The sequence below is a fragment of the Lontra canadensis genome, unplaced genomic scaffold, assembly GCF_010015895.1.
Source record: "Lontra canadensis isolate GAN:19392208 unplaced genomic scaffold, GSC_riverotter_1.0 scaffold71, whole genome shotgun sequence".
Taxonomy (NCBI): Eukaryota; Metazoa; Chordata; class Mammalia; order Carnivora; family Mustelidae; genus Lontra; species Lontra canadensis.
The window spans coordinates 1070985-1094373 of NW_022631065.1; the positions used below are offsets into that span (position 1 = coordinate 1070985).

At 43.4% G+C, this 23389-nt stretch overlaps 1 protein-coding gene across 3 annotated transcripts in view; it reads left to right on the forward strand.

The window, feature by feature from the left end:
• Nucleotides 1-23389, forward strand: part of REEP1 (receptor accessory protein 1) — a 103647-nt gene that overhangs the window by 50700 nt on the left and 29558 nt on the right. For all 3 annotated transcript variants that reach the window (XR_004385348.1, XM_032880630.1, XM_032880631.1), the window contains exons 3-4: nucleotides 14239-14315; nucleotides 20594-20714. Coding sequence is in view for 2 of the 3 variants with exons in the window: in XM_032880630.1 (XP_032736521.1) it covers nucleotides 14239-14315; nucleotides 20594-20714 (198 nt within the window). In the remaining variant the exon portion in view is untranslated. The remainder of the gene's footprint in view (nucleotides 1-14238; nucleotides 14316-20593; nucleotides 20715-23389) is intronic.

Sequence of the window (23389 nt, forward strand, 5' to 3'; positions counted from 1 at the left end):
ACTCTTGTGCTCTCACACACGTTTTCTCATTCACACAGCCATAACTCACTCACATGTGCTCTCACACACTCACACTCACATATTCTCTCACGCATGTTCTCCTACTTACACACCCACACACACTTCTACACTCACATGCTCTCTCACTCATATACGCTCTCACTCTCTCACACTCTCACACACATCTCTCACTCCCACACACTCACACGCTCTCTCATTCAGACACACGTGCTCTCCCACTCCCACTCACATACTCTCTCACACATGTTCTCCTGCTTACATAACCCACACACTTCTCACACTCACGTTCTCTCATTCACCCTTACGTAGTCTCACACACAACACTATCTCTCACACATGTTCTCTCACTCTTATACTCACATGCTCTCTCACACACACACTCTCACACTCACACATACTCTCACATGCACTTTCACGCCCATTCACACTCACCATTACACTGGCCTCTTTCCCTCGTTTTGACCATTTGTCCAAGAGAGAAACCGGGAATTGCCTTTAGCTTCTGTCTGGCCCTCACCACCCAACCCTATACACACCCCTGGTTCCTGACTGTGTCCTTCATCTCTATCCCCTTAATGGTCCTTCAAACCAGGTCTCTCCTCCTGTGCTGCCACTCTCTTAAATGTTGTTCTTATCAGGTTTTTCCTGGAATGTTACAGTAGTCTCCCGTATTTGTTTTCTGTTACCACTGTAACAAATTACCATGAACTTAGTGCCTTAAAACACACAAAGATATTATCTCCCAGTCTAGAGGTCAGAAGTCTAATGGGTCTCACTGGGCTAAAATCAGGCAGGGCCACATTCCTTCTGGAGACTCTAGGGGAGAATCCATTTCCTTATCTTTTGCAGTTCCTAGAGGCCATCTGCGTTCCTTGGCTCCTGCCCCTTCCTCTGTCTTCAGAGCCAGGGTAGCATCTCTGAGCTTGCTTCCACAGTCCCATTTCACTTAGATGACAGCCTCTTGGTGACAGCCAAGTTCACATCACAGGAAGGCTCTGGTTAGGAAGTTGATGAGGAGGTCCCCACCAGGGACACTGGCTGCCAGCTGTCTGTGCCTTTGGAACATTCCCTGCAGATTCAAAATCCTAAATACAAGCATTTGACTTTTTTAAGCCTATATAACTGGCCTTGTCTCCCACAAAGATCCTTATGCTAGAAGACTGTCCCCAAATTAAATGGCATTGGACGTTGGTAGTAAAAACAAATAAATATAGATACAGATATAGATTATATCTGTTATATTTTTGGCTGCTCAGCACCCACATCCACTCCTTTGACCATATTTTGGCTTTAAAAAACTTTCTAACAAGAATTCTGTATGATTTATGTACTTGGTAAATCCAGTTTTTTTCAGCTGAATCCAGCACCAGTCCAGTATCTCTGGCAAAGACCTCTCCTCCTCTGGCTCTGATCTTAATATTCAGCACTCTAAAAATTAAATTGTCAAGTGAACCATCACTGACATACCCCTATAGTATATAGACATATGCTATATGAGGGGGAGAAAGAGAATACATAAAAATAAAACTAGTTAAAATATTTAAATCTATACATGATACAGAAAGGAAGAAAATATGGATAGAAGTTATAGTTCTTAGTCATGCAAGTAGTCTTGAGTTCATAGCTGGTATTCATGTTTTGTTAAAAGATGATTTTTTAAAAGGGTCAAATCATGACTCTTGTACAAAAATAAAGTTGACACATGTTGAAAGTTTTACTTAACTCATTAATTAATAAGGGAACCAATAAAGGTATTTAAAAAAAATTCAAAGGAGACTCCAAAGAGCAGATGTATCTAAGAAATCAGGAACGATTAAATGAATTTGTTAATAGATATTTAGCTGATTTTGGAGGAGGGTAGGGAGATCAGTTGCACCTCCATTGGACAAAATTTATTTGCACCTCTAGACAAAATCATTTGCATTGCAGTCAGTTTTCTGTAACTTAAAAAGTTGTAAAATAGTTCAAAGATATTGAAAAACAAGACACCTATAGAAGCAAGATAATTCAGAAGGAGGCTCTGGACAGCATCTAGCATTCTACAGATCACCCATTCTAAACTCTTTCACAGTTTTTCCTATTACTTCCCTCTTCTACCATCTAATTCATGTTCTTTTTGTCTTCAGTTAGAGCTTTAGTGAGTGGGATTCCTTACCCAGGGCTGTGGCCTGAGTCTTCCTTTGTGGGGAGCCGGAGGCCTTAGCAAAGGTCTTGCCTGTGTAAGGTTGTAGTGATGATCCATTGACTCTCACCTCTGAGCAAGGCGGTACTCACTCACACAAGGGATCCCACCCAGATCCCTCCAGAGGCTCCTTAATTCCCATCTACCCTCCTTCCTGCCACATTGTGTAGCAGCAACCCTGTTCCCCCCTGGTAATCAGGATCAGTTCCTAGAGACATCTATTTCCTAGAGACATCATGGTCCTGAAATGGCCAGGTAGGAGTGTCGTTTCTGCTTCCACATCACTGGAATCATTTTGTATCCCTGGTGAAAGCACCCACCCTTCAGGTACTGTAAGAATTAAACAGCAGAACTCAGAGATTTAAAGGTAAAACACAAAAATGTTGTGAGTCTGTTAGACCAGTGATTCTCAAACTGCAATGTGCACATGGAATGACTAGAGGATTTTATTAAAATGCAGGTGCTGATCCATTAGGTCTGGGGTGAGTTCTGAGATGCTGCATCTCTAAGAAGCTCCTAGGTGATTCCAGTGGTGCTGGTCCACGAACCACAATTGGAGTTGCACGAAACTGGCAGTAGGCTTACCCATAACCAACACCACTCTCAGTTCCTTGGTCCCTGAACCTTTAGATTCTGGCTAAGCTGCAGAAGCAAGTGTTGCTTCCTGGTTCACGGAAGAAACTGCATCCTCCAGGTCAATGCCTCAACCCCAGAATGCTGACTCTCTTTCAGAACTCTCCTATAGCTGTTGCAACACTTTAAAGTCTGCTGCCTGGGGCGCCAGGGTGCCTCAGTGGGTTAAAGCCTCTGCCTTCGGCTCAGGTCATGATCTCAGGGTCCTGAGATCGAGCCCTGCATTGGGCTCTCTGCTCAGCAGGGAGCCTGCTTCCCCCTCTCTCTCTGCCTGCCTCTCTGCCTACTTGTGATCTCTGTCTGTCAAAAAAATAAATAAAATCTTTAAAAAAATAAAATAAAGTCTGCTGCCTCAGAGCATCTGGTGTGTGGGGGCACGGTAAGATCGTGACTCCCCAGCCCCTCAGCCTCTTGTCTTGGGTTTCTTTTCCTGTAAAAGAAGGTCCTTGGTTAGAAGGAGTGTTGGGTGGCAGGCATCAAAATAAAAAGGACACTGAGCCCACAGCTTACTCTACATGCTGCCGGAAATATGGCAGCAGGAAAAGCAAGTCCACATGCAGAGTCAGTGAATCTTTCAGAAAAGACGCTGCTTCTCCTTCTGTGAGGGAAGGGGCCTGGTGTGATGAGCCTGCTCTAAGGAGTCTGGCTGGGGCCATGAGACATGGTATCATCATAGACATGCTTGTGCTACTGCCGGCGACTTGGGCTCTGAGCTGTGGCTGTGGCCAGGTCAGCCTTGGTGAGAGGGATTCCACAGTGCCAGGGCCACCTGCTCCCTCTGTCCCTCCCACGTGGCTGCTGGCACGTGAGCACGTTGGACATGCACAGTCATCCCGAGGAAGGTGTCTAGCTGACATCCACAGGGCTGGTCACCTCATCTACTTGATTACCAAAGGCCTCCTGTGCCATGGGGACCTTGTGGTGAGCAGGAACAGGCGCCACATGGGTCCACATTCCATGGTCCTAGTCACGTCATTCCCAAACCCCTTCTTTTTTTTTTTTTTTAAGATTTTATTTATTTATTTGACAGGCAGAGATCACAAGTAGGCAGAGAGGCAGGCAGAGAGAGAGAGGAGGAAGCAGGCTCCCCGCTGAGCAGAGAGCCCGATGCTGGGCTCGATCCCAGGACCCTGGGATCATGACTTGAGCCGAAGGCAGAGTCTTAATCCACTGAGCTACCCAGGCGCCCCTCCCAAACCCCTTCAACACCAGTCTTCAGTCTTGTTCCTTCCAAGGACCTTGCCATCTAGCCAGTACTTACCTGGGGTTTGAAATGTACCTGGGATTTGTTTTAATTGGGTATGGTAGGGCATGCCGACACAGAAATGACTACCGCGAAGGAAGAACATCTTACAGTTTTCCCAGAAGGAGGAGGCACAGCAGGCTGTGGAGGGCCATATGGGGGAACACCTGGGTCTGTTAGGAGTCAGAGGCAGTGACACTCTGCATTGTGGTGTCTGTAGGAAGGTCAAGGCTAGGCAGTGCAAGCAGGTTTAGGATTGGCGAGTTTGAATAACTTTAGCAGGCTCTGGGGTGATTAGAGCTGGGGAATATTGGCTCAACCTGGGAGAGCCCCATGAAAGGGGGAGTTTAAGAGTATGGGCTCTGGACTGATCCTGTTTGCCTATGAAAGGTGTGCTGCAGGGCATGTCCTTTGCTCTCTCAAGACTTGGTTAGTCCTAGGAGGGGCAGTCTCTCCCCAGCCAGTGAAGCTACAGATGCCAGAGCGTCAAGAACACAGGAAGTAAGAAAATATAGTTACTATACCTGGTGACAGTGTAAAGGCATTACCTCAAGGCATAAGTGTGCTCTTCAAAGTTCTGCCTGCCGGGGACTGTCGCTTCTGCTGCTCTCTCCGGACTGCCCCTGACTGCGCAGCGGTCCGCGCTGAGCTCACCCTGGCAGATGGTGCAGAGCCATCTGTAAACCAGGCTCATGTTTTTTCCTTCTCAGTCACAGGTATAGGTGATTCTCTGTGAGGCTGAAGCAGGACTCAGAGGCTAAAGAAAGCATGAAAGACTTAAGTGGTATTAGCGTGGCTGGCGTAGGAGAGGATCCAAAGGTGGGGATAAGGCTAAGGAGGTAACTACACCTGCTGCCTTCCCAGCCCATGTGGAAGGTTTTTGCAGGCTGCCAGGAGCCCTGGGGGAAGAGTCTGACGAACCTCTGGGGTTCATGAAAAGCCTCCAGGCTCTGCCTCCCATGTTCTTGCTGTGGTTTAGGGTCTCGGCTTCTCTCTATCTCCTCACTCCTGGATCCTGCCCCTGACCAGGGGAGAGGGACTTCCCAGTCATGCGGTCAACTATCCGCTCTGACGTTGCTCCTGAATGTTACTCCTCAAATCAGCCATAGCTTCCTCTCTCTATCCTGGGTGCTCACCTACCCAAGCTCCCCCTCATCTGACAGGAAGCATTACATAGAATCCCTCAAACTTGGCAAGTTCTATTTCAAACCTTGGGGGAAAAAATGGGCATTCTTTGGTTTCTGTATGGCATGATGGGGAAAACCATTTCCTGGTAATTTATGGTTTCCATCTCTGAGTCACATATTCCCTTTACCCTGTTGGGGTCAGCAAACCATTCTCAAACCCTTCTTTCTGCATGACAGTATTTATTTATTTATTTATTTATTTATTTGACAGAGAGATCACAAGTAGGCAGAGACAGGCAGAGAGGGAAAGAGGGGGAAGCAGGCTCCCCGCTGAGCAGAGAGCCCGATGCGGGGCTCGATCCCACACCCTGAGATCATGACCTGAGCTGAAGGCAGAGGCTTTAACCCACTGAGCCACCCAGACACTCCTGCATGACAGTATTTAAAGTGGAGGAGCACAAGATAGAAACTTCTTTAGGTGAACACTTCAAGTCTCCTCTTTACTACGGCTCCCTCATCTATGTGCATAGTTTTGACCTCCTTTCTGAGAATTGCTCTTATCTTTTCAGTGACCTGTTAGACATTCTTCATGGATGTTCTGAACCCTCAGACTCCCCTCAGCCTTATGGTGCTCTCTTCTCCCTAACTTGCCTCTTTCTTTACCCTCTTGCTGGTGTGAGTGGTTCCATATCACACCAGGCCCTGACTTCAGTAAGTCCCTTTCCTCCTATGTATACCCAGCCATCCATTCAGCAAACCCTTGTGGGGAACATCTATTGCCCTGCAAGCTAATTTTGCCTTTCTTCTCAAAAAGCCACCTAAACCAGTATTTCCTGAAGTATATTCTTTTCTCAACATATGAAAACCCTCCTTTCTTTCCCATTTACAATGTCAATGTTCTAATTGAGTCATTCAAAACATATCCCTTGAGTACCTACTAGGTGCCAATAATTGTTGTAGGTACTAGAAATACGGCGATGTGTAAGAATAACTTGTCTCCACTCTCAGGGAGCTTACAGTCTAGTAAGAAAAGCATAGGAATAGACAGGTACTGTCAAAGCAGAGTAACAAGTGTTATGACAGGGAGCATGTATGAGACACTGTAAGAGGAAGAAAGGAGAAGGTACTTACCCAAGCTTCGGATACTTCCTGGGGGAAATGATATTGAGGTTGCTATCTGAGGGCTGAATCCTGGAGGCAAAAGAAGGTACACTGTTCAGAGAACTGAAAGAAGTTCTTTTAACTTGAGTGAAAAATTCAAGAAAGTATTGGTGTGGGGGAAAGCTTTTATAAAGATAATTAGGGTTTCATTCATGCAAGGACTTGAAAGCCAATTTAAGGAATTTGGGCCTCATCTTAAAAACAATTAAGGAACTGTTGAAGACTTTGGAAAGGAGAATTATCAAATTTAGATTTAAGAAGATCGTTCTGAATGGAATATGGAGGACAGATTAGTAAAGGGTCAGAGGTTTAGAGACCAAGCTAAAGGCTGTAGTTCTATTTTATAGGAGATGTTGGTGGTCTGAAGTAAGTAAACGACAGAAAGGATGGAGAGAAGAAGATAGGTTCAACAGAGTGGAAGTGACAGAACTTGGTGATTGGTTGCTGATGAGGAATGCAGAGTTTTCCAGGGGAAAATGTCTTGTCTAGAGTTAAAAGAGAATGTCTAGGGATGCCTGGGCAGCTCAGTTGGTTAAGCGACTCCCTTCAGCTCAGGTCATGATCCTGGAGTCCTGGGATCAAGTCCCGCATCAGGCTCCCTGCTCGGCAGGGAGTCTGCTTCTCCCTCTGACCCTCCCCCCTTTCATTTTCTGTCATTCTCTCTCTCTCTCAAGTAAATAAATAAAATCTTAAAAGAGAGAGCGAGAGAGAGAGAGAGAGGGAGGGAGGGAGAATGTCTAGAACAAAGCCTTGTGGAGGAATTGATGAACTTCAGAGGTAGCCAGAAAATCAAGAGGGAAACCAGAGCAGTTGTGGTGTTGGGGGAGCTTTTCAGGAAGTGAGAGTTTCATGTCCATCTGAAAGTCAAACAAACAAAAAAAAATTTTAAGATTTTATTTATTTATTTCACAGAGATCACAAGCAGGCAGGGAGGCAGGCAGAGAGAGAGGAAGGGAAGCAGGCTCCCTGCTGAGCAGAGAGCCCGATGCGGGGCTCGATCCCAGGGCCCTGAGATCATGACCCGAGCCGAAGGCAGCAGCCCAACACACTGAGCCACCCAGGCGCCCCTCAAAATTTTTTTTTTAAATGAAAAAGTGTTCTTCATTCTCCCCTGACCTGATCATCACAGGGCTTCATCTCCTGACCCATGAGATCATGACCTGAACTAAAACCAGGAGTTGGTTGCTTAACCTACTGAGCCACTCTGGCTCTTCATCATTATCCTCTGTTTTTAACTGAAGATATTAGAGCATGGTTTGAATACTAAAAAGAAAAAGACAGTAGAGCAGGAATTCAGGCTTCTGGCAGTGTATCTGGAAACCAGTTTGGAATTCCTGGGTCATGGGCCCCAGCATCCCATGAAAGTTACAGTTGGAAAGACCTTCTTTGCCCCCTGCCAAGGAGCCCGTTCTGCTGCAGATAATCTTGGCAGCATATGGTCTCTCAGACAGCAGTTACTTTTGACATATTAAAACAAGGTGGCTCCCAAGGGACAGTCTCATTTTTCTGAATGAAGAAGACCTCTGAGTAAATCTGTTGAGACGCATGTTTCAGAGTTACAAAGACAATGGGCATTCACCAGAACTGCCTTTTCTTTTCTTTTTTTTTTTTTTAAAGATTTTATTTATTTCACAGACAGAGATCACAAGTAGGCAGAGAGGCAGGCAGAGAGAGAGGGGAGGAAGAAGGCTCCCTGCTGAGCAGAGAGCCCAAGCGGGGCTCCATTTCAGGACCCTGGGTTCATGACCTGAGCTGAAGGCAGAGGCTTTAGCCCACTGAGCCACCCAGGCACCCCTGCCTTTTCTTTTAAAAGATATTTTTGCTGGGAATGGAAATACAGGTTGACATGTTTTTTTCTTTCAACACTTTAGGTATGTTATTCTGTTTTCTTCTGGTATTCGTCATTTCTGATGAAAAGTCATCTATTGTCATTCCCTATATGCAATATGTTTTTTCCTCCCTCTCTCTCTCAAGATTTTCTTTCTTTTTCAGCAATTTTACTGTGATATGCCTTGGTGCAGTTTTCTTGTATTTATCTTCTTTGGGATTTGCTGGACTCTCTGGTCCTGTGGATTTGCTATTTTTGATCAGTTCTGGAAATTTTCAGTCATTATTTGTTCAAAAATTTTTTCTGTCCCATTCTGTTTTTACTCTCCTGTGAAATTCCTATTCCATATATGTTAGATATATGGAATAGCTCGATGCTATTTCATGGGTATTGAGCCTCTCCACTTTTTTCCAGTCTAGATTTCTGTCTTATTGACTCTATTGTCTTAAATTTCATAGATTTTTAAAATTTTTTTGCATCCAGTCTGCTCTTAATTCCGTTCAATAACTTAAAAAAAATAAAATATTCTGTTTTTCGATTTTAGGATACAATTTTAAAAAGTTTCCTTCTTGGGTGCCTAGGTGGCTCAGTTGGTTAAGTGTCTGCCTTTGGCTCAGGTCATGATCCCAGGGTCCTGGATCGGGCTTCCTGCTCAGCAGGGAGTCTGCTTCTCCCTCTACCCGCCCCCAAACCCTGCTCATGATCCCTCTCTCTCTCTCCCAAATAAATTTTAAAAATCTTTTTTTTTTTTTTAATGAGTGAGAGAGAGCATGAGAGAGGAGAAGGTCAGAGGGAGAAGCAGACTCCCCAAGGGGCTGGGAGCCCGATGCGGGACTCGATCCCGGAAGTCCGGGATTACTACCTGAGCTGAAGGCAGCCGCTCAACCAACTGAGCCACCCAGGCACCCAAATTTTAAAAATCTTTTAAAAAAGCTTCCTTTCTCTTGAAATCTCCCATCTCTTCACTCTATATGTCTATCTTTTCCTGTAGATTCTTTAACATATTTGTACCTTTTCTTTTTTTTTTTCTTTTTAAAAGACTTTATTTATTTGACAGATAGAGATCACAGTAGGCAGAGAGGCAGGCAGAGAGAGAGAGGAGGAGGAAGCAGGCTCCCCGCCGATCAGAGAGCCCGATGCGGGGCTCGATCCCAGAACCCTGAGATCATGACCTAGAGCCGAAGGCAGAGGCCCAACCCACCGAGCCACCCAGGTTCCCTTATTTGTACCTTTTCAAGAAAAATAATATTGAATCTGCACCTGTGTTCTTAGGATAAGTGTCTTGTTAAGTGGTGACAAAAGAAAATTTAGCTTTTATAACAAAAGCTTTGTTATTAAGTTGCTTTATATCTGTATATCTTTTTTTGGTGAGGTGTATGTTCAGATCTTTTGCCCAGTTTTTAATTGGATTGTTTGTTTTTATTACAGAGTTTAAGAGATCTTTGTATATTTCAGATATTATTTAATCATCAGATATATGTATTGAAAATAGTTTCTTCTGTTCTGTGGCTTGACTTTTCATTTTCTTACCAGTGTCTTGCAGAGCAGAAGTTTTCAATTTTAATGAAATCCAATTTATCAATTTTTTTCTTACATGGGTCATGCTGTTGCTGTTGTATTAAAAAACTTATTCCCAAGCCCAAAGTCACTTAGATTTTCTTCTATGTTATCTTCTAGAAGTTTTATAGTTTTGTATCTTCTTTTAGGCCTATGATCCATTTTGAGTTAATTTTTATGAAGGATGTAAGACCAGTGTTTAGAGTCATTCATTTACTCATTTTCTTACTTATTTACTGATTTATTTATTTCATGTGATGTCCAGTTATTCTAGCACCATTTGTTGAGAAAACTATTCTTTCTCCATTGAATTGCCTGTCCTCCTTTGTCAAAGATCAGTTGACTATAATTATGGCATCTCTATCTGGGCTCTCTATTCTATTTGTCTTTTTTTTTTTCAAGATTTATTTATTTATGAGAGAGAGAGAGAGAGAAAGTGGAGGAAGGGGCAACAGGAGAGGGAGAGAGAGACTCTCAAGCAGACTTCCCACTGAGTACAGGGCCTGATGTGGGGCTTAATCACACAACCTGAGATCATGACCTGAGGCAAAATCAAGAGCCAGACATTTAACTGATTGAGCCATCCTGGAACGCCCCTCTATTTGTCTATTCTAAGATCTATTTATGTATTCCTTCAGCAATAACACTGTCTTGATTATTGTAGCTTTATATTAAGTCTTAAAGGGAGATAGCATCAAGCCTACAACTTTATTCTTGCTATTCTTGGTCTTTCACCCTTCCACATAAACTTTAGAGTCAGTTTGTTGGGATCCACAAAAGAATATTCTGGCATTTGATGTGGATTGCATTGAGTCTATAGATGAATTTTGGAAGAAAGAAATGATGTGTTGACCATATTGAGTCTTTCTATCCATGAACATGGAATATCTCTCCATTTGTTTAGATCTTCTTTGATTTCCTTCATCAAAGTTTATAGTTTTCCTCACATAGAACTTTTACATATTTTGCTAGATATAGTCCTCAGTAATTTATTTTTTTGCTGCTAATGTAAATGGTATTTTAATCTCAAGTTCCATATGTCCAGATATGTAGGAAATCAGTTGACTTTTTTAAGACTTTATGTTTAAGTAATCTGTACACCCAATGAGGGGCTCAAACTCACAACCCTGAGGTCAAGAGTCAGAGGCTCTACTGGTTGAGCCAGCCTGGTGCCCCTGACTTTTATATATTAACCTAATATTCTGCAATCTTGTTACAATGTTATGTTACGTTCTTGTAAGGAATGTTGAGTTTTGTTCCAGTAGGTAGTTAAATTCTGTAGATCATCTTGACCTTGTGGCAGTTAAATTTTGTGTTTACTGGGGCAGGAGTATTTCAGTTTTGTCCTTAGTCTTAGAGCTGATCTCTTAGTCCTGGGATGTAATTTTTATTACTAAGGTATGCTCTTTTAGATGTTTCACTGAAAATTCCCAGATGTTTACCAAGCTCCTCCACTTGGTAAAACTCAAACTCTAAACTTTGTTTCTACTACAGTGAGAAGATACTAGTCTTCTCAATTTTTTCCAGCTTTCCAAATTTTTTTTTCCCTCGGCCACCTTGGAGTATTGCCTGATTCTGTGCAACTCAGGGGCCAGGCAAATACTTAAGGGGAATTTACATGTGGATTTTGGGGCCTTCCCCTTTATAGCTTCCTTCTCTGGGATTTTTCCCTCTTAATTTCTAGCTTCTCTAGGAATCTCAAACTTCATTCTCCAGTTCTGCAGGCAAAAAGACTATGTGTTTCTTTTTGAGTTCTGTCTGCCCCTGATTTGCAGGCTGGGGATTGTTCCCAGGCACATCAACATGGATCTATCCTGCTGTGGTTTTCTTCCAGTTTCTACCAACTTTTAAAAAAAAATTAGTTTTATTTTTTCAGTGTTCCAAGATTCATTGTTTATACACCACAACTAGTGCTCCATGCAATACGTGCCCTCCATAATACCTACTACCAGGCTCATCCAACCCCCTACCCCCTCCCCTCAGTTTGTTTCTCAGAGTCCACAATCTCTCATGGTTTGTCTCCCCCTCCAATTTCCCCCAACTCCCTTCTCCTCTCCATCTCCCAATGTCTTCCGTGTTATTCCTTATGCTCCACAAGTAAGTGAAACCATATGATAATTGACTCTCTCTATTTGACTTACTTCACTCAGCATAATCTCCTCTGGTCCGGTCCATGTTGATACAAATGTTGGGTATTCATGCTTTCTGATTGAGGTATAATATTCCATTGTATATCTGGACCATATCTTCTTTATCCATTTGTCTGTTGAAGGGCATCTTGGTTCTTTCCATAGTTTGGCTACTATGGCCATTGCTGCTATGAACATTGGGGTACAGATGACCCTTCCTTTCACTACATCTGTATCTTTGGGGTAAATACCCAGTAGTGCAATTGCAGGGTCATAGGGTAGCTCTATTTTTAATTTCTTTTTTTTTTTTTTTTAAAGATTTTATTTATTTATTTGACAGACAGAGATCACAAGTAGACAGAGAGGCAGGCAGAGAGAGAGAGAGGGAAGCAGGCCCCCTGCCGAGCAGAGAGCCCGATGCGGGGCTCGATCCCAGAACCCTGAGATCATGACCTGAGCTGAAGGCAGCGGCTTAACCCACTGAGCCACCCAGGCGCCCCTATTTTTAATTTCTTGAGGAATCTCCATACTGTTTTCCAAAGTGGCTGCACCAAATTGCATTCCCACCAACAGTGTGAGAGGGTTCCCCTTTCTCCACATCCTTTCCAACACTTGTTGTTTACCATCTTGTTGATTTTGGCCCTTCTACTTGGTGTAAGGTGGTATCTCAATGTGGTTTTGATTTGAATCTCCCCAATGGCTAATGATGATGAACATTTTTTCATGTGCCTGTTAGCCATGTGTATGTCTTCTTTGGAGAAGTGTCTGTTTTGTCTTCTGCCCATTTTTTGACGTGACTATCTGTTTTTTGAGTGTTGAGTTTGAGGAGTTCTTTATAGATATTGGCTATCAGCCCTTTGTCTGTAGTATCATTTGTGAATATCTTCTCCCACTCCGTGGGTTGTCTCTTTGTTTTGTTGACTGTTTCCTTTCCTGTGCAGAAATTTTGATCTTGATGAAGTCCCAAAAGTTCATTTTTACTTTTGTTTCCTTTGCCTTTGGAGACATGTCTTGAAAGCAGTTGCTGTGGCCAATGTTGAAGAGGTTACTGCGTATGTTCTCCTCTAGGATTTTGATAGATTCCTGCCTCATGTTGAGGTCTTTTATCCATTTTGAGTTTATCTTTGTATATGGTGTAAGAGAATGGTCAAGTTTCATTCTTCTATACATAGCTGTCTAATTTTCCCAGTGTCTTTTATTGAAGAGTCTTTTCTTCACTGTATATTTTTTCCTGCTTTGTTGAAGATTAGTTGACCATAGGCATTTTTCAAAGTGCTGGAACAAACGATCCTAAAATTTGTATGGAACCAGAAGAGACCCCGAATTGCTAAGGAAATGTTGAAAAAGAAAAACAAAACTGGGGGCATCATATCGTCTGATTTCAAGCCTTATTACAAAGCTGTGATCACCAAGATAGCATGGTACTGGCACAAAAACAGACACATAGACCAGTGGAACATAGTAGAGAGCCCAGATATGGACCCGCAGCTCTACCAACTTTTGATAGCTTTCTAGTGGCTTCAAGGAGTTGTTTTTAAATATTTTGTTCAGAGTATGTTATCATTGTTAGCAGGAGGGTTAGTCAAATGCCTTATTCCACCATCACCAGACACTACATGGAGCAGGCTAAGGAATTTGGACTTTATTCTGCAGGCTGGAAGATTTTAAATCAGGGAGTAGTCTGGTAAATTCTTGATTTGGGAAGATTAGCATAGATGTGGTTTATAGGATGAGTTGGTGTGGAAGAAGCCAGGAGACAAAGGAAGCAGGTGGAAGACTTGCAGTGGTTTGGAAGACAGGGGTCCAAGGGCTCTACTGGAGGAGAGAGGCAGTTGAAATGCATAAGGTTGGTCACATGGGAGAGATTTAAAAAAAAAAAAAAAAAGGATCTAGTTTCTGTGAGGGGATGTGAGACTTTTCCATAGGAAAACATTCCTAAGTGACCACATTCCAGAAAGTCTGGCCTGATTAAAGGTCATTCCAAAGTATATCTCTGTTAAGACTTGGAGAGTCTATTATGTGGTGTTAGTCTTGGTAAAATGACCTAACTGAATCCTGAGTCCCTCCTGGTCTGCTGGTCTCCCTGGCTCACGTGAAGCATAGATTGTCACCAGGATCTACTTTGACCTTGAGTCTGGGTTATTTGTGGAAGTAGCTTGTTTGCCTCCAGCCCCAAAGTCTGGAGTGCAACTGGAAACCAAGCTGTGGAAGGACAGGGAGAACGGGTTACAAATGCAGGATATGCTGCCTGGGCATGCCTCAGCATCCACTGTCTGAGCCTCTTGTCCTTGATGTTGGGCAGCCAGCCATTTATCCTTGACCTTATCTACTAGCTTTTTTGTTTTTTCTTTCAACAGGTCAAATGGATGATGTACTGGATTATATTTGCACTTTTTACCACAGCAGAGACATTCACTGACATCTTCCTTTGTTGGTAAGTACTCCAAGACATGGGACTTTTCAAGGGAAGATGTTGCCCAGTATCAGTGGAGAGGTAGGAAATTTCTAGAAGCAGTCTCAGTCTTACTGGGATAGTTTTAATAAATTAAATCTATAAAGTTGCTCTTCAAGTAAATATTTGTTCAATGACCTTATAAGAGCAGGTATTGTTCTTATAATATAATGATATAACGGTGGACGAAATAAATAAAGTTCCCCAACTAATGTAGTTGGTAAGGAAGCATTTATATATCAAAACAAAACAAAACAAAACAAAACAAAAAAAACACCAAAGGGAAGAAACGGTACACACAAGTTTCCCTTTGACTAATAAAACTAGGTTTCTCTCAAGCACCATTCACTCTCACTATTACTACTGTTCACCATTGTATATACTTTTAGCATATTTATGTATGTACATATATACACACATATATACTTTTTTCTTTCTTTTTTGTTAAGATTTTATTTATTTATTTGATAGAGAGAGATCACAAGTAGGCAGAGAGGCAGGCAGAGAGAGAGAGGAGGAAGCAGGCTCCCCGCTAAGCAGAGATCCCGATGCGGGACTCGATCCCAGAACCCTGGGATCATGACCTGAGCCGAAGGCAGAGGCTTTAACCCACTGAGCCACCCAGGCGCCCCGATATATTGCATCTTTGAAGGTGAAAGAGGCTGTAGATAATGTGTAGCATCTTATTTCTCCTTAATGGGCCTAACTTTCTCTGTACCATATGTGAATGTATACTAAATGTATAGTACTAAAAGTAGTTCAGAAATACCCATTCGTTAACCAATTTTATTTCTACAACTTGGAATCATGGGGTTGGTTTTTTATTAGGCTATGTTGTATGAATGTTTCACCATGATCAATTATCATCAGAAAGAATAATAAAAATATTTCCACTTTAGAGAAACTCCTTACCCAAAGAGCTTCAGTATGAACTTACCCTCTGGGATGTCATAGGCCAAGAATGAGACCCGAATACCACTTCTGTGAATCTTGTTTTGGATCAATGGTCTTAAAGACCTTAGTGTGTAGTCTTCCCCCGAAAGGAGGCTGGCTTCATCCCCACTAGGAGACATAGATGTCTCAGCCATTATGTAGGGAAGAAATGTGGATTACCTAATGTATAATGTTGGTGCCATGTGCCCTAATAAACCACAGACTCAGGATGGGCTAAGTCTCCAGGAGTCTCCAGGAGTAGAGAAGGAGCTCTGCTGAGCATCCTTTGTCTTCCCCAGGCTGCAGGGTCTGGTACCAGGAGTAAGGCCCCATATTGGGTAAAGCCACGTTGCGGGGGGTGGTTCCTGTACCCCATGGGGAGATGAGGGAAACAGGCCAGGCCCAGTAAGGACTGTGTCGTCAGTTAAACATCATGGCCACCACCTCATGTCCTCTGGTCTTCCCTCTGAACAGTGTCCTGTGTGTGGTGCTGGGTGGCCTTCTGCTGTCCTTCTGTCCCTCCTCGCAAATATCATGGGGGACTAGTGTTAGTCTTATGAGCTCTTTCCAGGGGTATTGGTATTTCTGTCTCACTGCTCTTGGCCAAGTAGAAATCTGGTCTAGTGATGGGTGTACTGTCCCTGGTAATTGGAGTATATTTTTACTCATGGCCCTGGGACTTCAGAGTTTCATACTTAATAAATGCTTATCAGCTATCTCTGGAATTGATTTGATTTTGATTTGGGGGGAGTGAATGAGCTTTCTGTTGCTGCTGTAACAAATTGTCACAGGTTTAGGAGCTTTAAAACCACAGAAATTAAGTATTTCAGTTTCTGTGAGTCAGAAGTCCAGGTAGAATCCACTTAGTCCTCTGCTCAGGGACCCATGAAGCCAAAGTCAGGGTGTGGGCCATCCTGAACTCTTCTCTGGAGACTCTAGGGGAGATGCCACTTCAGGCTTATTTGGAGAGTAGGCAGAATTCAGTTTCTTGTGGCTGTAATACTGAGGTCCCCATTTCCTTGACAAGTGCCTCCCACTTCAGCTTCAAGCCCGCAGTGCCTGTCAGAGCCTTCTCAAGCTTAAAATCTCTGCCTTCTGCTGCTGGCCAGAGAAAGAGCTTGACTTCTGCTTTTAAGGGATCATGTTATTAGATTAGACCTACCCCCAATAATCCAATATAATTTCCCTATTTTAAAGCCAACTGGCTGATAATCTCAATTACGTCTTCAGGATCCCTTTTGCCATGGGAAGGGAACATATGGATGAGAAGGTCATGGGACCAAAATTCTTCCCACCGCCGGAAGGCCTCTGATACCTGGGGTTTGGGTGCCTATGTGTGGGTGCAGGTAGACTCCCCCTCTTCCTGATCCGTGTGGAGGCCTCAGCTGGCCCAGCGTAGCAAGAGCTGTCCAGCGGTTTATGTATGGGATGTGAGGGTCTTGACAATCTTCTGCAAGAAAGAGGTTGGGAACCTTCACTGCCTGCTTTAGCCCATAGTCTGGTCCTGCCCTCAGCCTGCTTTCTCTTTCTCTGCAAACTTGAAGGCGTTATAGGTCACAGCTGTTTTTGGGCAGAGTCTTCCCACTCCCTCCTGCCTCTTGCTCAGGGAATGGCACAGAATAGGCTGATCAGACAGACAGAGCCCTATTTCCCCCCTTCCAGGGACATGGACACCAGCTTGGCAGCTCTGCACTCTCTGTAATGAGAGAGAGAGAGAGAGAGAGAGAGAGATTGAGAGAGTGAAGCTTCTGTTCTTCCTGGAGGCACCTTCTGTCTTCCTGGGAAGCATCGTTAACACTGGTTCACTTCCAGGATTGGAGATGGCCCCTTCCCTTTATCTTCCTCCCCTCCTCCCTCCTCGCTCATCCCCACTGCCCTCTTTCTACCACTCCCCTAGGGCAGTTTTCTCTTCATAGTTAACTTCTTTTAAACTTTCTATTGATGTAAACAGCAGTCATATATGGTCACAGGAGACAGAGGATGGTGACTTCTCTCACAACATTCATAGGTGATTTCACCTAGTTTTTTAACATTTACAAAACACTGTATCACATGGCAAAATGAAATTGAAACCGTACACTAAAAAGTGAGGCCCTTTTCCCCCAGGCCTTTATTCTCTCTCCCCAGGGATGTGACTGTTAAAAGTTACCTGTGTGTTCTTCCAGAAATTTTCTGTGCACATTAATTGCATGTGTTTTGGCAATTTCATCATGTGTCCAAGCCTCTGAGGAAACAGTTACCCCTCAGGAGTGTGAAGGTAGATCATCGGAAGGGTGGGAGCCTTCACCTCCCCCATGCACTCCAGAGCTGTGCACCTGTATCTGGGGAGGCAAATATATCCTAGCAGTCAGGACAGTTCAAGGACTTATCATCAAGGAACGAGCATGGTCCTTCTCCACCTCTTGGGTGAGGCTGGGACGGTGGTAGGTCAGGTGAAGGTGACTTCTCCTTCACCTTCAGCTGGTTGGTGGTAATTGCAATGGTAGAGCCAAGCGAACCCAAGGCCTCTGGGTAACAGGGTCTGAGTGGCTCAACTGGGAGACCCTTATGATACTTCACAAGGGCCTAGTTCTGGGGTGATGATTCCAGGGATAGCTCAAGATCATCCCCCAAAGTATACTATTAGGGGTGTGTTCTTGATGAGGGAAGTGTGGTGTGGGAAAGGGATTATCGAATATTACCATGTGCGTTTGGGGTTGCTAAAGGAGTCACGTATACCCACATGATTGTCTATCTTAGGTGTCTGAAGTCTACTACTGATAATGCTTTTGCTTTTGGAAAAGGGACTAAAAGTCTAGGATGTGAAGAAGACTCTTTGTTGTATACTCTTTTGGATATTTGAATTTTTTAAAACTATATGCATGTATTACCTGTTACAAAAACATCTTTCACATAGCCAACAAAAGCAGTGCCGTGTGATAGATCCCTTGGGACTGTGTATCTTGTACTGATGCCTGAGCTTGCTAGATTCATTTGCCTTCCCCTTGGGGCTGGTAAATAGTTGTTTTCAAGACAAAATTTCCTTCATTAATAATCAGTGGAGGGTTCCAGTGTGGCAAAATCATGCCTCTGTTCCTTCAGCCTCTTGTCTGATGGCTGTGAAACATTCAGCAGTCTTGACATGACAGTGTCCTGGAGTTGCAGAGGGAATGTTCGGCAAGAGCCTGCCAGAGGCCAAAGGCAGCGGACCAGGGACCTCGATGAGGAGAGCAGGGTGGCTGGAGCTGCTGATTTGGGAGTCTGTGTGAGAGTTGGTGGCTCTGAACTGACTTGCCAGAAATCACTCTTTATTTTCAGCTGCGTTATGGGGGGCGAGAGCGTGAGTGGGAGGAATTTACTTCTCTGATTCTTGAGACTAACGCGGGTGTCCTTTTCCCTCAGAGGATCATGTTCTAAGGGTACCCGGGATTTGTTTTAATCCAGCATGGTAAGATGCACAGACTCAGGAATGACTGTCATGAAGGGAGCAGGTTGTTAAACTCACAGGTCCCTAGAAACAGGAGGCACAGCACGCGTGAGGTCAGTCAAGAAGCAGAGGTAGGAAGTGTGGGCAAGAATTTTTATGGTGGTTTCCATGGAAGGAACAGGCAAGGCAGAGTAAACATGTTTAGGAGCAACTAGTCTGAATAATTTCTATGGGCTCTGGGGTATTGGGGCTGTCCCTTGTTGGCTGGTACCTGGCCCTGGAGTGATTAGAGCAGCTGGAGAGTGGGCCAGAGTGTGAGAGCTCCTAGAGGAGGTGGTTGGGATATGGGTTCTGGATTGGTTGGTTTACATTTGAAAGGCTTGTTTGTGGGTGAGTTGTTTGCTATCTTTCAGAATTGGCTAACCCAGGGAGGGACAGTCTCTTCAGAGTCAGGAAGGCCCCAAGATGCCAAAGCATTAGAATAAAGAAAATAAAAAGACATGGTATTAGTACACAGCAGAACAGCCAAGTATTGTTGCACAGGTTGTACATAGCACAAGATATCTGGCCAAGGTGGCAGGTGGGGCTGAAATTCTAATGAAGCCCTGTTCACTAGTCATGCTCGGACTGCCTCCAGTTGAAGGGGCTGGCATACAAAGGCACCACATGGGCTGGCAGAGGCCCATTTTGACACTTGTCTCTGGTTGCTGTTCTGTGTCTTTTGCAGTTGTTTGATCAGTCTCTGTTTTTCTGCCTGGACATCAGTTCCAAAGATACAAGACACTCTTATCTCTTTCCCACTAGACTGAAAGCCCCAAGAGAGCAGGGATCAGTCTTTTTTATTCACCATTGTGTCCTCAGTGCTCAGCACAAGCTAACACGTGTTGGAGTGGATAAGTGTTCATGTGATGAATGAATGAATAGTACTCAGGACTTCTGACTCCAGGATTGTAGGTTATCTGCGCTCTGAACTCTTCTCTTGGCATGAATCTGTTCACCTGCCGTAGGATATATTAGGGTGAGTAGCATCCTTTTTGCTGGCAAGAGTTTGGCTCCTATCCCTGCCTCTTTTGAGACCAAAAAGACAGCCAAGAAGGGGAAGCTTTGATTCTGTCTGGAGATTCTTGGTTAGCTCCTCCCTGTTCTAAATCCTCCAGGGGTTTGTGCCTTCTTGGCCACCAGTGAAGAGTCAGTGGCTCGGTGTAGGGCTCAGAGGGCCATGGCTGTGGCTGGAGCCCCGGCTCCCACCGCAACAAGTGGAACCCTGCAGGAAGCCCCAGCAGTTGCCAAGCATGGCCGCAGGGTGGTTGCTGGAGAGAGCCTCGGTCCCTGGCTTGCTTTGACAAAAAGAGAAAACAAGAACCTGCTTTGAAAAGATGCCTTGTGTGAGGGGAGGAGGATCATGGGGGAGGGGCAGCAGGTGCTGGCTGGCTCAGTTGGTGGAACGTGCAAGTCTTGATCTCAGGGTTGTGAATTTGAGCCCCATGTTGGGTGTAAAGATTACTTAAAAAAATAAAATCTTAGGGCACCTGGTGGCTCATTCGGTTAAGTTTCTGCCTTTGGCTCTGGTCATGATTCTGGAGTCCCAAGATCGAGTTCCGCATTGGGCTCCCTGCTCAGTGGGGAGTCTGCTTCTCCCTTTAACCCTCCCCCGTCTTGTGTTCTCTCTCTTTCATTTTCTCTCTCTCAAATAAATAAAATCTTTAAAAAAATAAAAATAATAAAAAATAAAATCTTAGAAAAAGGAAGGGAAAAAAAAGGCGGCTTTGGGCTTTTGCTCTGTGTTGGCAAGTGCGTACACCCTTCACCAGTGGCGGCAGGAGGGATCCGGAGGCCTGCAGAAGAGGCATTTGTGTAGCTGGGTCTCGCGGCTGTGTTGCCGAGAACCGAATAGAACGTGTATTTTCTCATCTCTCTCCAGGTTTCCATTCTATTATGAACTAAAAATAGCCTTTGTAGCCTGGTTGCTGTCTCCCTACACAAAAGGCTCCAGCCTCCTATACAGGAAGTTTGTACATCCCACGCTGTCTTCAAAAGAAAAGGTAATTTATGCTGCTCAGGCTTTCACTCCTTCCGGCAAGTAAAAAATTTAAAAAGCGATCAGTAAAAAGGACAAAGTGTTGTAGGAGACCCTCGATTTTCTCTTATTTCCCTCCAACAATTTGTTCCTTCTAATCTTCTTTTTTTAATGTATTTTTCTGACATGTTTAGAAATCGTGGTGAGATCCTCAAAAAGATGTTATGTATCATTACTGATTGAAAAGCATTTCCATAAATTGAAACAAAAAACAACAAAAGATTCACTCATAATTCAACTCCCCAAGCTGAATTTCCTTCCTTTCATCATGCTCAGCTCCCATCCTTTTGTAGATATGATTTTTACATAGACTATTGAAAAATACTTTTAAAACGTACCATAGGAAAATGGAACCATAATGAGATTAAATGACTTGAACTAGTGCCCAGATAGCTACGGACAGACACTGGAAGATAAGAAATTCTTGTGCAGTGTTTGCTTTATTGTTCCATGATAAATACATGCCTACCAATGGAATCCCTGCTATTTTGGTAATTATCAGTTGGTAAGGACTAGTGAGAGCAGTCATAATAATTTGTTTCATGCTATTTACCTTCTGTGTTTATTTTGCTTCGAGTTGCTTCACAAACATCTTTGCAATGAAAATATAGATTTGTCTAATGCCAGAGATGGGAAAAATAAGACAGGGAAAAATTACAGGAAAGGGTCAGCAACAACTAAGAATTCAAGTAAGAATTACAACTTATATCTCTTGAAGAGAAATTTAATTATAAGCTACTTATAATGGCACTGTCCGTAAAATGATTTTTTGTTTAACATCTCTACTGAACTTAATTTGCAAGATTTGCTTTCACTGGATTGCTCTACTGTTTTTTTTTAAGATTTCATACAATAATAAATGCATTACCTTTGTCTTACTAAATTGCTTTGATAACTTTGTTTTTTTTGCATACCAGTCTTTTCTTTAAAATTTTAAGTATACCAAAAAACCCCCAAATAACAAAAAACAACAGAAACCCTTAATATATATTTAAATTCTGAGATCTTAAACATGTTTGCGCATAACCTATTTGTACTTGATCCTCATAAAGATTCATGAACCCCACAGTACCTTGAGATTAATTTCTTCTTTTGACTTATTATCTTAGAATAAATTGCCAAGAGCGGGATTACTGAGTCCAATATTGTATAATTCATTAATTCTATTACATGATCTTCTAAACTGATTAAGATATGATTCTTAAAATAGGAGCCCTGTAGGTGGCTTTATATATAAATTTCTATTGTTTCTGAAAGTTGAGTACTTTGGCCTTCTGCGGGGAGATTTTAGGGGAACATAGTAATTGGATGAGCAGACTACTATAGACATTTCTGAGAACGCTTTTAGGAACCAGGATACAGCACTGCCTGTGTCGGAAGGGTGGATTTTGGGGAATGGGAGCTCTCTCATGACCTGGTTGACAAATCCCTATTCTTGGCACTTCCCTTTCTTGCTGGGCTTACCCTGAAGCCACCAATGTCATTTCCAGTAAAGTGAAGGTGACTGACTCTTATGAGCTGCCAAGAATCCCCACCAGAGTCAGTCAGGGGTCACAATGAAAACTTAGTGTGGGGACTTCCTGGGGAAGTCTTAAACAAGGAATGCACAGGGGTTGACTGTCCCACTTGATACCTCAAATCAAAGGAAATGCACTGATGTGCTGAACTTCAAATGAGTCCAAGGACAAGTGTCATTGTATTACTGAACTCCGAAATGAGCTACTGTGATGTACAAAACAGCCGTTCTTTAAACAGTGACAACAAAACAACCCAGCCCAAACAAACAAAAAGAATAAGCCAGACTCGATGCAAATTTGAAGTAAACCACTGTTTTGGTCCCTCAAGGAAAGAGACTTCAATCCTCTTTCCAACCTCTCCCCTGACCCTGGGGATATTGTTGGATGACTTCTCATTTCTGTTTTTATTTCATTATCCATAAAATGATCTCCCTTATCAACAAAAATAGCACTTACCTCTTTTTATGTCATCTCTCCCCCTTGATACCTACATGGGAGGGATTTGGATATAGTATGAAATAGCTATAGAATAGTAGGATTTCAGAGCTGCAAGGGCCTGACCCCCTTGAGATAGGAAGATGACAGTGGTCCTCACTTACTGAAACCAGCCACTGTGTTAGATCTTTACTAAAATTGTCTCATGTAATCCTTGTTGTGCTCCATTAGTTAGATACTGTCACTGTCCTCATTTTTCAGATGCTAAACACTTGCCGATCCCTGACAGCCAGTTAGTGGCAGGTCTGAGGTTAGATGCTGGATTCTTGGCATTCTCTCCTTCAGTTCTTCTGTTCCTTCAATGTCTTGGAGAGTAGCTGTGTGTAGAATGCAGGGCCGTCCACATCCAGGACCCCTGGAGCCTTCCTGGAAGGTTAGAGGACTTTAGGAACAATCCTAGGCTATTGCTCAAAGAAAACCTTCCTAGATCAGTAAGTCGCTGTGTTGTTTTTTTTTTTTAATTCCTCTTTCACTTCCCTGTATCTCTTCTGTTTCCCCTCCTCCTCCTGTCTACTCTTCCTCCAAACACACACCCCAAAGTGTCTATGACTTTTCAGTCTCAACGAGAATCCGTGATTGGGCACGCTGCCAAGCCCAGTGCTCAGAAGGGAGGAAAGAACAGAGATTT